At 45.4% G+C, this 16,377-nt stretch overlaps 1 protein-coding gene across 1 annotated transcript in view; it reads left to right on the forward strand.

Moving 5' to 3' along the window:
* The window catches only part of LOC137422026 (uncharacterized), a 219,178-nt gene that overhangs the window by 145,487 nt on the left and 57,314 nt on the right, over positions 1-16,377 (forward strand). The window contains exons 16-18 of the mRNA XM_078772997.1: positions 5,455-5,512; positions 11,797-11,991; positions 12,343-12,400. Of these exons, the coding sequence (XP_078629123.1) occupies positions 5,455-5,465 (11 nt within the window). The 3' untranslated portion in view covers positions 5,466-5,512; positions 11,797-11,991; positions 12,343-12,400. The remainder of the gene's footprint in view (positions 1-5,454; positions 5,513-11,796; positions 11,992-12,342; positions 12,401-16,377) is intronic.

Raw genomic sequence — 16,377 nt, forward strand, 5'->3', positions numbered from 1 at the left:
TGTATTTTTTTGTTAATTAGGTCACAATCCGAAAAATGTAGGTCAATTACACGAATCAAATATCAGGTGCACACCTTCAATGCAGGTACATTATTATGAAGCAAGACATATTGGAAGGCCAAACGATCTTTGAGATTCCATATTGGTAAAATTTAACGATGACAAAAAATGTTTTTATGCTTCTGCCGACAAAGTCGCTGGAGGCATTATGTTTTCGGGTTGTCCGTTTGTCTGTCCGTACGGGCTAAACCTCGTTTTTCTCAGCAACCACATGTCCGATTGAGACGAAACTTTCAGGGTACGAGTGCCTACGTTGCAGTCTTCACAGTCTTTGGGGTATTTTGGGTCCTTAACAGTCTTTAGGGTCTTCAGGGTTTTTTGGGTCTTCAGAGCCCTTGGGGGTCTTCTGGGTCCTTGGGGTATTTTGGGTCCTCTGGGTCTTTTGTATCCTCATGGTCGTTTTGGTCTTCAGGGTCTTTGGGGTTCATTGGGTTTCAGGGTCTTTTCAGTCTTTTGGGTATTTAGGGTCTTTGGGGGTTTTGGGGTCTTTCAGATATTTTGGGTCTAACAGTCTTCCGGGTCTTTTTTGTCTTCAGGGTCTTTGGAATCCATTGGTTCTTCGGGGTTTTTTCAGTCGTTTGGGTCCTTGGGGTCTTTTGGGTCCTCAGTCTTTTTTTTTTTTAACCGGTGGACACACAGTCGTGTTCAAAGACTGCCCATTTAAATATAATATAATAAATTATAATTAATATAATAATATAATTAATAATATATAATATAATTAATAATATATAATATAATATAATATAATATATATATTAATATAATATATTGTTACGGTTTTCCACCACCCTTCCTACCCTTACCAAGGGGGGATTAAGCCCCCTGGTCTTTCTGGTCCGGCGTAACCGAGACTTGAAATGCCTCTTCCGGGCAAACGCAAGGTAAGGTTTCGGGACCAAGTCTCGCTCGTACCTAAATACCTGCGCCGCCACGGAAGCGGGGAAGCAAGCCTCGCACGAGCCACGTGTAATTTGAGTACACCGAACGGATTGCGTACCACGTGGTCCGTGCAGTCACCGTTAATATTGGACCCCGATTAGAGCGGTTCTATTCATACCACGCTTAGTCAATGATGGAAAACACAAGGCGGTCGAATAAAAGGAATAACACAATTTAATTATTATTTACACTTATGTACAATTTGGTAGAAAGCAGACACAGAGCAGAACTTATTTAGGCTAATAAAAACCCCAGACACGGGCCCGATCACACTCACACAGGGGAATTGCAGGTAGAATGGTGTCCACGCGCTGCCTTGATTGTCCAGGAATGGCGGCCTGGCGTGCTCTCCACGGTCCCAGCACGTCCCACGAAGATGGCCAGCCGGTGGTGGAACGGATCCTCGCAGCGCGTCTCTTGAACAAAAGGCAGCAGATGAGGCAGGAAGGCAGGAAGGAATGTACGCGTCTCCCAGCGCCTTGTCACCAGCGCGCTATCACTCACGTAACCCTCTAAAGGCTTGGCGTTAAGCTCAACCGAGCGTCCACTTTAATATGAGCGCTTATACTGGGTTCATGCGCGTCTTTCTCCGATCTCGTAACTCTCATCGATACTCGAACCTCCCCGCACTCAACTCCTGCTCCGAACTGCTGCTCTGCTGACCTCGACTCTTCTCCTGCCAACTGCTCGACGCTCCTGGGGGCTTTGCATGAAGGGTTATATGGACACGCCCTGAGCTCTCTCTCGAACGTTCCAACCACGCCCTGTGACGCATTGCCGCAGCCACCCCCTTTGAGCCCTGATTGGCGGCTTGCGCTTACCGTCAGCTTCTTCACCGTCCTCATTCGGTCCCGACCCGACCTGCTCGGCCTGCCTCGTGTTAATTCGCGCCAAAAAGCCAAAGGCAGCACAAAGAGGCGTAAGCGGCACAAGGCAATGGAGGCGGCATAAGGCAATGAAAGTCATGAAAAGGACCTGCTCTCATTATTTGACTCAACGCAAAACTAACACAGGAAAAGGACTATTCTCACACATACTATGAAATAACTGAACTATTGCGAGGCTACGTGTTGTTGTGTGACTAACTATGAGGGGGAAATTTAACCTTTATTGTACAAAACTCAAAACTGCAACAATATGATATATATTATATATTGTAATATTGTAACGGATTTGAGAAGTGTAACGGATTTGAGAAGTGTAACAATTTTGAGAAAGTGTAACGAATGTGAAAAGTATGGTTTTGTTGTGTGTAACTGACCCTCGTAATGTAAAGAATGGTCGCAGCTCGTCCTCTTAGTTAATTCCATAAACCTACACACAGGACACGATATATCCTTTTAAATAGTTAGTCCCTTATTCTCTGTGTAGGCTAAGGATGTGTTTCCCACTAGTTTGACTCTTCATTGCACCGAATTAAATAAGAGTAGGCCCTCTGACGCCCCATGGCAGCTTCCAAGTGCCAGGTTCGCCACTTTGCTGCAATTGCCTCTTTAGGCACTTTACTGCATTTTCATCTGCCGTCCACTTTGCTGCATTTGACTCCATTACGCACGAGGTAACGCCGAAGAAGAAAGGCGGGTCTCCACCTCGTCATAGAGGGGAGGAGTAAGTCGGCCCCGCTCATCCAACCCAGAACAAGGGGTTTGGCTTGAGAGGGCGGAGAGAGAACGTTTGGGGAAGGTTCGAAAAGGGTGAAGGGCGGGGCCTATATAACCCGCCGCGGGACGCTCCCAAGCAGATACGAGATGAGCTCTGACGGAGATGGGTCCAGGAGATGCGCTGGAGACGAGCAGGTGTGACCGAGCCGCCGTGAGACGTGCAGCGCTGCAGGAAAAGCGGACCGGGGCAACGCAAGGAGCGCACGAGGCAGCAGTACAGAGAAAGGAACTTCGCCCGCGCAGTTTGGGACCAAAGCTCGGCTTCTTGACGGCGGTGCCTTCTGGCCCGACCGTGCCCAGTACCCGCTGAACCTTCCTTGCCTCTAAAAGCCACCCATCTCCAAGCCATTCATTCCTGCCTGCATTTCCCCGTGTAAGTGTGATCGTCCGTCTGTCTTTAACGTTGTCCTGGGGTTTATTAATTAAGCTTGTATAGGTAAGCTAAAGATTTCACTGTGTGCCTGCTCCTTCCATTTTCTGTATATAACCAACTGCTCTCTTTGCTTTGGCTTGTGAAAATAATTAATAAAACCTGTTATTCCTCAGTACGCCTTCTTCTTCTTCCTCTTTACATTCGGTCACTTTAGAGTTTTCCATATTGAATAGCTGTGGCGTGATACGGCCAACGTCTGGGTGAATCGGATGAATCGGGGAAAACTGTTCGGCCGCGGCGCCTCCGCTCGGCAAACAACATCCTTAACCGCGGACCGTAACAATATATATATATACATATTGTTACAGACGCGGTTTTAGATGTTAGTTTACCGAGCGGTTTGGTATTACCGCGTCCGCACAGTTACTCCCCGATTAGAACCCTATCCCGCCCGATTCCACTCGACGTTGACCAAGTCGCGCTATGCTAAATCAATGAAGGAAAGGACACAACGGCTGGGATTAAGGAAACGACACAAGGGGTACAGTTCTCAAGACCTCCGGAGGAGGATATAATATTGGTGATGCAGAAACGGGTAGATTACACGGTAAGAGGTAAAGCACAGAAAAGATGGGCACTTAGACACAGTCTTATCTTATCCCCGACAGACCACAGACAAACGGGACAAGACTGACTTACACAGGGATTGATGGCAAGGAAGGGCAGGCAGTCGATAGCACAAGGTGCACCTTGGCTCAGGGGCAGAATCAAACGCGGTCCGGTCCAGAGATGCGGGGAGGTATTCAGCGCTTGGAGGTGGCGTCTTCTCTCTCTCTGTGGTGTCGGCGCATCTGACGTCACCTCCCTCTCCCTGCGCATGCCCAGCGGGGAGTGACACTCCCTCGGCCCGTTGTCTCCGCCCCAGATGGAATCGGTCCGCCGCCTCCATTGGGTGCGGGGGGTTACCGGGCTCCGCCCTTGACGAGGAGCTGACAGCGAGCCCCTGCGTGGTAACCCCGTCGGAGCACATGTTCAATGGCGGCTAACCAAGCCGGAGTGAGGACGCACACTCCCCGCGCCGCCGCCGCTGTTGTTGTTGTTGTTGTTGTACCATGAGGAAGAGCTGCGGGGAGGTATTTGGAGGTCCTAAACTTTCTAACGGTGCCATACAATCACATTCTGGTGCAACGAAGAGTCAGAATTAATGGAAACGAGTCCTTAACTGACATAGACTAAGAATAACTAGCAAGATGTCCTATAGTTGTCTACGTGAGATGCGGTGGACCTGGATGCGACATTTAATGGGGGAAAAAGGGGGAGGTCGGGTCTACAGAGTGTTGTTTACAGAAAATGGGACTAGGGAATGGGGGATTGGGGATAGTTGGGAAGTATTGGGGAAATAGGGGAATATTTACAAGCGGATATGGATGGATCCAAATCCCATATCCGCAACAATATATTATATATATATATATATATATATTTATAATATAATTTTTATAGATATAATATTATATATAATATAATTTATAATATAATATATATTTATATTATATAATATAATTTATATATATATATATATATATATATATATATATATATGTAAATATATATATATATATATATATATATATATGTATATATATATGTATATATATGTATATATATATATATATATTAATATAATTAATATAATTAATATATATAATATAATAATATAATATTATAATTAATTATATTATAATTAATTGAATATGAATTATATAATATAATTTATTATTTAATTTTATTATTTAATTTAATAATATGGTGAATTGACATAATCTATTTCCTGTTTCAAAGTAAACAAACATTACAATTGAGCATTATCTTGTGAAAATGTGAGTGTGTTGAGATTGTGTAGCTGCTGTTACAGCAACCTCATGATGTATGTTTTCACTACCCTCACCAGTGGAGAGGGTACAATACATTTGGATTAGTTTGTTTGTGTGTTTGTCCACACATAATGTGCTGACGTATTCCACAAACACCACCGTGGTAGCCGGTAGTCCATGTTATCTGTTTTACAACAGAGTACCTCTATAAAGTACACGTGAACACCTGCAAGGTGTGTGATACGTGGATGAACTGATTCCATTGTCGGTTCAACACGTCGAAGGCCATGTGCCCTTTTTAACTAATTTTGCAGATCATAACGAGTAAGAAGCATCTGACGTTTTCTTTCTCTCCTACTGATCTCTTTTCTCTCTCGCACCCCTCTCATGTGACCTTTACTTTTCACGTGACCTTTACTTGAAGTCAAACTTGACATTCGGTTGATATCTAACGTGGGCGAAGGCATATCCTTTGACACATTTATATCAAATTATACATACAGTACTTATTTGTTCTGAAGTTGAAATCTCATTCCTTTTTTAGTTCACATCTGATGAAGAAAAAGACACCAGCATTGACAGTGAGGTGAACAAAGGCAGAGGTAAGAAAAATCAACACCACACCAATCAGAATCACTCTCCATCGAAATCGAAGTGAAGTAATTGTTCCCATTTGTATTTTCGTTATAACTGTATTTATTTTATGGTGTTGTACGTATCGTGTGTCCCGAGGAAGATTTTCGGTGCAAATCTTTCGTACCTGTATAGAAAATCGTGTTAAATCGTGCCGTGTCTTTTGAGGCCTTGTACAGTGTCCATCCTTGAGGCTTCGTTTTCCTCTCAGCAGTCCGTCTTTTGTGCTCCAATAACTTTCGTTCTCTGCTTTTCCCAGTCTTTTCACCCCATAGCCTACTTCCTTGTTTAAAATCAACTAAAAAAAAAAAAAAAAAAATACATTTCCTTCTCTGTTCTTATTCTTTGTTCTCATTCGTTTATTCGTTCTTATTCATTCGTTCGGTCTTCGAACGACGTTCACTGTTATTACTGTAATAACAGTTATTACTGTTCACTGTTAACGTTCACTGTTATTAACCTTATAATGTTTACACTTTCCCCTCAAGTTCTGTATTCCGTCATATATTATAACACCTTTTTCTTCTTCTTCTTTAACAGGTTGCTTTCGACTTGCTCACCAAATCTATCCTTCCCCAAAAAAATTCCATCTCTTACAGTGCCTTTTTTCTACATTCCCTAAACTCCCCTGCACTCCATCCTCCCTCCAGCGTCCTTAAACGTATTTTTGACTCGAAGGTCACAAGAAACTCATTTTGCAATAAATGTTCGTTTCCCATTAATCGTACACTTTCTAAAATCCAATCTCACCCCTCCCCTCCAAATCTTCCCCATAACCCCTCCCATCCAAATCTTCCCCATCACCCCTCCCCTCCAAATCTTCCCCCTTGCCACTCCCCTCCTAATCCTCCCCATCACCCATCCCTTTCAAATCTCCCCCCTTTCCCCTTCTCTGCTAAACTCCCCCCACACCCCTCCCCTCCTTGACTCCCCCCTCACCCCTCCCCTCCAAATCTCCCCCATATCCCATCCCTTTCAAATCCCTCCCCTTGTCCCTTCCCTCCTAAACTCCCCCCTCGCCCCTCCCCTTCAAATCTCCCCACCCTCATTTCTTCTCAATTTCCCCCCTCTCACTCCCCCTCCTCAAAGCGTCCTCCCCACTTCTTCCCTCTTCCAACTCTCACCTCCATCTCCCCCAACCTTCTGCCTCGCTCTTCCCCCTCCTCAAATAACACCTCATTGTGCTTCACCCAATCACCATCAAACCTTTTGTCCGCCCCATCCTTCCCTTTCTCCGAGCTATTCTGAAATCTCTGACACACCTTCAACAGCTCTCCCTACCTCTTCCACCTCTTCCACATCTTACCCTACCCCTCCTCCCACCTGTTCTGTATCCGATGCTCCCCCTTCCTCTTCATAAACGGTATGGACCTCAAACATCCGGGGCCTTCATTCAAACTCAGCTGATCTCTCCATACAGGTTGCTTCTGTCAAACCAGACGTCATCTGCTTAACAGAAACTTTCCTCCTTCATGATGTCTCTGATTCCTTAGTATCTCTCCCGGGTTACTCCCTCCTCCGGTATGATAGACCTGAGCCTCGTCCTGGAGGTGGGGTTGCTATCTTTATCAAAAACTCTCTTCCTCACTCGCCCTGCACTGCACTCTTTCCACCTCACCCCCAGGAATACCTCTGGCTACGGCTTCCCCTTCGCTCCCACCTCTTCTTCATATGTGTGTTGTACCGTCCACCAAACAGTGATGACTCCATCTACATCTCGCTGTCTGATAATATGGACCAACTTCTGTCTACTCATCCTAACTCTCTCTTCCTCATATGTGGTGATTTCAATTGTCACCATGCCAGTTGGCTGGGTGTGGGTACCTCTCTCACCAGCCATGGCTCCTCAGCAAAGGACTTCTGCGACTCACTGGGACTGACACAATCTGTCAATTTCCCGACCCGGATCTCAGTCAACGGAACATCTTCTCTTCTGGACTTGGTTATGACTAACTTCCCTGAAAATGTCTGCTGCTCTTCTTCTGCTCCAATCGGCTCATCTGATCATGTGCTTGTTAAAGTGGTCATCTCTCTGACCATTCTCAGGGAGCCTCCTCAGCGTCCCCGAGTCTGGCATTTCACTCAGGCCAACTGGCACGGTCTTCAAGCAGCCATCAATCATCTGGACTGGTCTCCCATCTCTACCACCTCTGACATCAACTCATCCTGGGAATTCTTCCAAAGTAAATTGCTCTCTCTCATGCACAGATTTATCCCATCTCGTCTTCAGTTGTCATACCCTTCCTCCCGTCCATGGTACACGGAATCTTGTGGTGAGGCTGTTGCCCAGAAACAACTTGCCTTCGTCTCCTGGAAAGCAAATCCAACGGAAGGAAATCTCATTTTCTTTCACAAAGCCCAAAACAAGTGTGTGTCCACCCTCAGGAGAGCCAGGAAACAATATCTCTCCGTTCTCAAGACCGAACACTCTTATCTGTCTCCCTCTTCCAAATCCTGGTGGCGTCTGGTCAAATCTGTTTCTGGTGTTTGTTCCCCCTCCATCCCCTCCCTTTCCTCAAACGGCTACACAGCTGACTCCGCACGTGAAAAAGCTGAATGGCTCAACTCTGTGTTTGCCTCTAAATCTTGTGTCCCAAACCCATCCCTCTCTGTAACCACCGTACCCAGTCGTACCCAGCTGCTCCTGGACTCCGTGTCCTTTCCTCCTGACAAGGTGGAAAAGTTTCTGTCAACCCTCGACTCTGATTCTGCAACTGGACCTGACGGCATCAGCCCACGGGTCATAAAATCCTGTTCTTCCGCTCTTTCACTCCCTCTCTCTGTTCTCTTCACCCTCTCTTTTGCTCAAGGTCAATTGCCATCTGCTTGGAAATCAGCCAACATCACCGCTTTGCACAAAAAGGTGCAAAAACAGATCCTAGCAACTACAGACCAATCAGCCTTCTCCCAATTATCAGCAAAGTCATGGAATCCATCATTGCTTTGGATATGAAATCTTTCCTCTTCTCCAATGGCTTGATCTCTGATCATCAATTTGGTTTCAGACCAGGTTACTCTACTCTGGACATGCTGCTTCTGGTGTCTCAACAATGGATGGAGGTCCTCAATGCCAAACAGGAAGTTAGAGCTGTCTCCCTCGACATATCACGTGCCTTCGATATGGTCTGGCACCCCGCTCTGCTCACCAAACGCTCCTCCTTTGGTATCCATGGAAATCTCCACGCATGGCTGGCGGACCTCCTCTCTCGTCGTAGTCAACATGTGGCCCTGAATGGGTTTCTCTCATCTCCTCTTCCTGTTCAGGCTGGAGTTCCCCAAGGCAGTGTTCTGGGCCCTGTGCTTTTTCTGGTCTTCATCAATGATCTCTCTGACTCTCTTGAAAATCCTCTCTATCTCTTTGCTGATGACTCCACTCTCTGCCGCTCCATTCCTCATCCCTCAGATCGGCAGTCTGCAGCCTCCTCACTCTCTGCAGACCTGGACAAAATCACAGACTGGGCAAACAAGTGGAACATGTCTTTCAATCCTGACAAATCTCACACTCTTACGATGTCTCTCCGAAAAGACCGACTGGACAACCCTCCCATCTACTTTCTGAATAATCCTCTCCAAGAAGTTCTGTCACTCAAGCTTTTGGGTCTCACTATCTGCCATGATCTTTCCTGGGAAAACCACATTTCCAAGCTGGCCTCCAAAGCCAGTCGCCGATCGGGCATCCTCCGTCGTGCGAAGTCCTTCCTTGGCACACCTGAGCTCCTCACCACATACAAGGCTTTCATCCGCAGCTCAATGGAATACTGCTCTCCCGTCTGGGCTGGTGCTCCTGCCTCACACCTAGCTTGTCTTCACGCTGTTGAAACCAAAGCGTTCAGAATCATTGGAATATCCCGCGATGACGCTATCTCCGAGGGCCTTTCACTTACTCACCGCATGCAGGTTGGTGGTCTTTCCGTCTTCTACCGACTCCTCTCCGGCATTGCTCCCCCAGCTCTCTCTCTAGGCTCTGTCCCCCTCAGGGACCACTGGAACCACTGGAATTATTCATTCCTGCAGGTCGCACAAGATCTGCCTGCAACCCTCTCATGGTTAAACTGCCAAAATCAAGACTCTCTGCTCACCTTCACTCCTTCATTCCTCTTTTCTCCCGCCTCTGGAACAAACTCCCTCACTCTCTTCAATCCCACTCCTCCCTCCAGGTCTTTAAAACGGCTGTTCACCACCATCTCTTATCTTCCCCAATCCAAAACCTTGATCTTTTCTACCCCCACTAATTTCACCCAAAATCCACTTTTTTGAGGTGACTTTTGTCTTCTTTCCTGGAAGTCCTTGGTGTCCTTGCGTTTTATACCTATCCTGCCTCGCCCCAGGCCCTCTGCCTCCCACACATCTCCCGATGTCCCTGCCCTCAAATGTTGTGTTTGTGTGCTTCCTCCCCTTCTCTCCCCATCTTGCTGACCGCTCCCATTTTTATATACTTTGTTTACTTGTTTGTTTGATTTGTTTGTTTGATAAATGTTAGCTCTTTCACGAGCCTCGACTCTGTATACAAAAAAAAAAAAAAAAAATTTAGCTTGGTGGTTGAAGCTTGCAAAGCTTGCAAATAGCTTGGTGGTTGAAGTTATTACATTTTACAAGGATGTCAATTTCAAATATTCTGAGAAATAATTGGAATAACTAAAGCCAATCGGTAAGGATGTTCCTTGCAAGGAAATAAAAGTAAGTTATTGAATTGGAAGAGAAGCATGAGTGAACTGTTAAATAAATAGTCCTCGCAAAATAGTGGAAGATCTTATGGTCATCAAAACTCAAATTCAGAACATTTTGGACTAAAATGCAGTCTTCTCATGAGCAACGTGTCAAACCATGCCTCCTGTGACCAAAACAGATGACCAGTGGGTTCAAGATGCAGTAGCCATGCAACAAAATGCTACTGGACAAATTGCTGAAGGATAAGGCCTCAGTTTGCCACTGAATTAGACTTTTTTTTTTATATATAGATAATCGAGGCTCGTGAAAGAGCTAACATTTATCACACAAACAAATCAAACAGACAAAGTGTATAAAAAGGGGAGTGGTAGACAAGATGGGGACAGAAGGGGAAACACATAAACACAACATTTGTGAGGGACATCGGGAATGTGTGGGAGGGAGAGGGCTTGGGGGGAGGCGGGGTGGGAAGGGGGGGGGGGTGGGAGAAGTATAAACACAAGGACACCAAGGACTTCCAGGAAAGAAGTTGGTATTTCAAAAAAGAGGATTTGGGATGAAATTAGCGGGGGTAGAACAGATCAAGGTTTTGGATGGGGGAAGATAAGAGATGGTGGTGAACAGCTGTTTTAAAGACCTGGAGGGAGGAGTGGGATTGAAGGGAGTGGGGGAGTTTGTTCCAGAGGCGGGAGAAAAGAGGAATGAAAGAGTGAAGGTGAGCAGAGGGTCTTGATTTTGTCAGTTTAACCATAAGAGGGCTGCAGGCAGATCTTGTGCGACCTTTAGGAATATTTGGGTTTCAGAGCCCAGAGAGAGCTGGAGGAGCAAGGCCGGAGAGGAGTCGGTAGAAGACAGAAAGACCACCAACCTGCCTGCGGTGAGTAAGTGAAAGGCCCTCGGAGGTAGCTTCATCACGGGAGATTCCAATGATTCTGAACGCTTTGGTTTCAACAGCGTGAAGACGAGCTAGGTGTGAGGCAGGAGCACCAGCCCAGAGGGGAGAGCAGTATTCCATTGAGGTGCGGACGAAAGCCTTGTATGTGGTGATGAGCTCAGGTGTGCCAAGGAAGGGCTTCGCACGATGGAGGATGCCCAGTCGGCGACTGGCTTTGGAGGCCAGCTTGGAAATGTGGTTTTCCCAAGAAAGATCATGGCAGATAGTGAGACACAAAAGCTTGAGTGACAGAACTTCTTGGAGTTCTTCACAACATTCACAGACTGACACTGACACAGATTCACAGAACAGACTTCACAACATTTAAGGTTTTGATCGGATTATTGGACTCATTTTTGGGAAGAAACAACATAATGTTTGGGAAAATGAGTGTTGAGAGAGAGGAATAAGTCAATGACAGCCATGGGTTGGGTTCCTATGTTTGTTTTTCCTTTTTTTTTATTTTTGCTTGCCTCGACAGATAAGTTTCAGCTTGCTTGGAATAATAATTTCTTTTTTGCCTTGGCTGCATTAGGAGACCACCTGCATTCAAATACCGCATTTTGGGGTTCCCTGTGTGGAAGTTTAAACCATGTCTGACTGCATCTTGACCTTTGCCATTAATTTACAAAATAAATGTTTGTTTTGCAGAAAGAAAGCAGCGGGTTGTCAAAACATAAACATGCTCTCTTACTGAGAGCTAAACAAAAAGGGTTTCTTCGACAACATTTCAATGATAACAAGAATATCAAGAACGATATTCCTGAAAAAGAGCTGGAAGAGCATTTGAAAGCTCGAATGAATGAACCAACATTTTCCCCTCTCGACCACTTGAAGTTTGCAAGGGTATGAAGGCTTTGCTCAAAAACTACATGCTGTTATTTATGTGAATGTGCTGTGTTCAAATTTCAACACTGAAACCTGAAAAACTTGTGAATCTTATAACTTAGATATATTAGAATGAATTTGTGTGTGAGTTGTCGGAAAGTGATCAAATTGCGCTCGTTAATGTCCATTTAGATGCTGTTACAATGGTAAGAGTCAGACCAGAGTTCTGATCCAAATCCTATCCTTTGACACAGGCATATCCATTTAACATATCTGATCCAAATCCTATCCAGGCATATCCTTTGACACATTTATATCAAATTATATATACTTTTTTGTTCTGATGTTGAAATCTCATTCCTTTTTTAGTTCACATCTGATGAAGAAAAAGACACCAGCATTGACAGTGAGGTGAACAAAGGCAGAGGTAAGAAAAATCAACACCACAAATCAGATGAAATATTTTCTCCTGGTACTGTATTTACCTGAGGCTTGCAAATACCTTGGTGGTTGAAGTTATTACATTTTACAAGGATGTCAATTTCAAATATTCTGACAAATAATTGGAATAACTAAAACCAATCGGTAAGGATGTTCCTTGCAAGGAAATAAAAGTAACTCTTAAAACAGGAGGAGGCCAATTGGCCCATCTTACATGTTTATATCCACAAACATCCCAAACCAATTACCCAATCCATGAGGGTACACACTCCACCTACATCGCAAACCCAATACAACCTGATGTCCACTCGATGAGAAGACAGGTGAACTGTTGTTTGAGGGCATCGTGAATAGCGACATCCCAGAAAAGATATCAATCAAAACGCTTGAGTGTGATTTTTAAACTTTCTTTCAAGGATGGAAAAAGCCATGAAGAGAACAGTAAATTAACATGGAGGACCGAAGCGTAAGAGTGTAATGCAGAATATTGAATTGTGACTATTATGACAGCATTGTTGCATTGGAGTGAATGTGACTGTTTCGGTACCGCACAGTGATAATCAACAATGTGATTCCACAATTGACTAGATCTTCGCATAAGAGTGAATATTAATGCTTGTTAAATTTAAAGCTCCAAGCCTGGTGTTGGCTTAGCGGTTAGGGTGCCGGCTTGGGATCTGAGGATCCTGGGTTCGAATCCCGATCGATCGCTGAATTGAGCTCAGGTGCATCCCATTTCCTTTGATCATCCTTTGGATGTCTCTACAACTTGATTGGAGTCTACCTGTGGCCAACTCAATTGACTAGACATGATATAGAAAGAAACACACCTTTCTCGATAAGGGCCCACAGTTGACAGTGCATGTCATAGCAGAAACTCTACCATGAAGTCCAAGGTACTGTCTGTAGAACTGTCTGTAGAGATAGAATTGTGAGGAGGCGTAGATTTGGGGAAGGGTATCAAACTTCCTTTTCCGGTCTTGCTGGCGAGGGTTCGTTTTTTCGCAGCTCCACACGCTCTCCATCGAAATCGAAGTTAAGTAATTGTTCCCATTTGTATTTTCGTTATAACTGTATTTCTTTTATGGTGTATGTACGTATATTGTCCCGACAAAGATTTTCGGTGCAAATCTTTCATACCTGTATTGAAAATCGTGTTAATTCGTGTCGTCTTGAGGCCTTGTACAGTGTACACTGTACAACCTTGAGGCTTTGTTTTTCTCTCAGCGCCTGTCGTTTGTGATCCAATAACTTTCGTTCTCTGTTTTCGCAGTCTTTCCACCCCAAAGCCTACTTCCTTATGTAAATCTCAACTCAAAAAAACAAAAAAAAAAGACATTACCTTCTCTGTGCTCATTCATTTATTCATTCTTATTCGTTCGTTCGTTCTTCGACCACGTGTTTCTCCCCCATTTCCCCAGATAGATTGTCAAATTTCAACTCGTTATTTTATCGTCCATGCGATATTGTTTGATTATAGTTAGTTTTGGTTTGAATTTCCTGTAACTCGTAATTAATTAATCGTGTTCTGCTCCTCGTGTGTGGCCTTGTAGTTGTACCCCCGTCGGTGTTTTGTTAACTTAAGCGTGTTTTGCTTGGCTCTTGGTTTTTTCCCTTCTACCCCGAACATAATACTGTCTAACGTTCTAAATCCCCACCCCCCCCCCCCCCCCCAAAAAAAACAAACAAAAAAAAAACATTTATTTTCTTTTCTCCACGTGTACTGTTGTCTCATCCTGTATTTTCTGTCCAGGTGTGCTGTTCGCCCCACCCCCATTATCTCCTTGCCATCTACCGTTTGCCCTGTTCACGTGACTCGTGGTGGTCCCTCTCGGCTCTCCCCCCGTTGGTATTTTTGTGCATATAAGATTGTTCATAGTTCTGTTTAAATATTATTTAAATATGTTTAACCTTTCCCCTTCTGTGTTTTATTCAGTGGTATATTACAACACGCTGTTTTTCTTCCTATTTAAAAGGCTTTTCTCAATTTCCTCTCCAACTCATTCCACTTCAAAAAAAAGAAATTCAATATCTTATACGTCTCCCTCACTACATGGTCTAAATTCACATTCATTCCATCCCTCCTCCATCGTTCTGAATCGGATTGCTAACTTGAAAATCACAACAAACCCAATTTGTTATCAATGTTCGTCTTTCATTAATCATCCACTTTCTAAACTCCCCTCTTGCCCCTCCCATCCAAATCCCCCCCCTTGCACCTACACTCCGAAACTTCCCCCTTGCCCCTCCACTCTTAAACTCCCCCCTTGCCCCTCCACTCCTGAACTCCCCCCTTGCCCTTCCCCTCCTAAACTCCCCCTTTGCCCCTCCCCTCCTAATCCCCCCCCCTTGCCCCTCCACTCCTAAACTCCCCCCTCACTCCTCCCCTTCAAAACTCCCCCCCAATCCCTCCCATTCAATTCTCCCCCCATACCATTCCTCTCCAATTCTCTCTCCTCCCCCCTCCTCCTCCAAGCTGCCTCCTCCCCACTTCGTCTCCCTTCTATCTCATACCTCCACCCCCCCAAACCTTCTACTTTCCTCTGCCCCCCCTCAAACAACTCCTCACTGTGCCGCATCCCTTCACCATCAAACCTTTCATCCTCCTCATCCTTCCCTTTCTTGGAACTCTTCTGCAACATCTGAAACACTATCAACTGCTCTCCCTACCTCCCCCTCTCATCCTTCATCTTACCCTACTCCTCCCCTCCCCTGTCCTGTACCCGATGCTCCCCCTCTCTCTTCATTAACGGTATGGACCTCAAACATCCAGGGCCTTCGCTCAAACCTGACTGATCTCTCCATACAGGTTGCTTCTGACAATCCAGACTTGATCTGCTTAACAGAGACTTTCCTCCTTCAAGATGTCTCTGATTCCTTAATATCTCTTCCTGGTTACTCCCTCCTCCGGTATGATAGACCTGAGCCTCGGCCTGGTGGTGGGGTGGCTATCTTTGTCAAAAACTCTCTTCCTCACTCTCCTTGCACTGCTCTCTTTCCTCCTCACCCGCAGGAGTTCCTCTGGTTACGGCTTCCTCTCTGCTCCCACCTTTTGTTCATATGTGTTCTGTACCGTCCCCCAAACAGTGATGACTCCATCTACATTTCAATGTCTGACAACATGGACCAACTTCTATCCACTCATCCCAACTCTCTCTTCCTCATATGTGGTGACTTCAACTGTCATCATGCCACCTGGTTGGGTGTGGGTTCCTCTCTCACCAGTCATGGCACCTCAGCAAAGGACTTCTGTGACTCACTGGGATTGACACAATCTGTCAATTTCCCGACCCGGATCTCAGCCAATGGAGTATCTTCTCTTCTAGACTTGGTTATGACAAACTTCCCTGCTAATGTCTGCTGCTCTTCTTCTGCTCCAATCGGTTCTTCTGATCATGTGCTTGTCAAAGTGGACATCTCTCTGGCCATTCTCAGAGAGCCTCCTCAGCGTCGACGAGTCTGGCATTTCACTCAGGCCGACTGGGACGGTCTTCAAGCAGCCATCAATCGTCTGGATTGGTCTCCCATCTCCACTGCCTCTGACATCAATTCTTCCTGGGAATTCTTCCAAAGCAAACTGATCTCTCTCATGCACAGATTTATCCCATCTCGCCTTCAATTGTCTTACCCTTCCTCCCGTCCATGGTACACTGAATCTTGTGGTGAGGCAGTTGCCCTGAAACAACTTGCCTTTGCCTCTTGGAAGGCTAATCCAACTGAAGGAAATCTCAGTTCCTTCCATCAAGCTCGGAACAAGTGTGTGTCTACCCTCAGGAGTGCCAGGAAGCACTATCTCTCCTCACTCAAGAATGAACTCTCAAACCTGTCTCCTTCCTCCAAATCCTGGTGGCGTCTGGTCAAATCCGTTTCTGGTGTTTGTTCCCCCTCCATCCCCTCCCTTACCTCAAATGGCCACACAGTTGACATCGCACGTGACAAAGCCGAATGCCTCAACTCTGTGTT

Source organism: Myxine glutinosa, chromosome 2 (genome assembly GCF_964187855.1).
Source record: "Myxine glutinosa chromosome 2, kmMyxGlut1.1, whole genome shotgun sequence".
In the NCBI taxonomy this organism is placed as follows: domain Eukaryota; kingdom Metazoa; phylum Chordata; class Myxini; order Myxiniformes; family Myxinidae; genus Myxine; species Myxine glutinosa.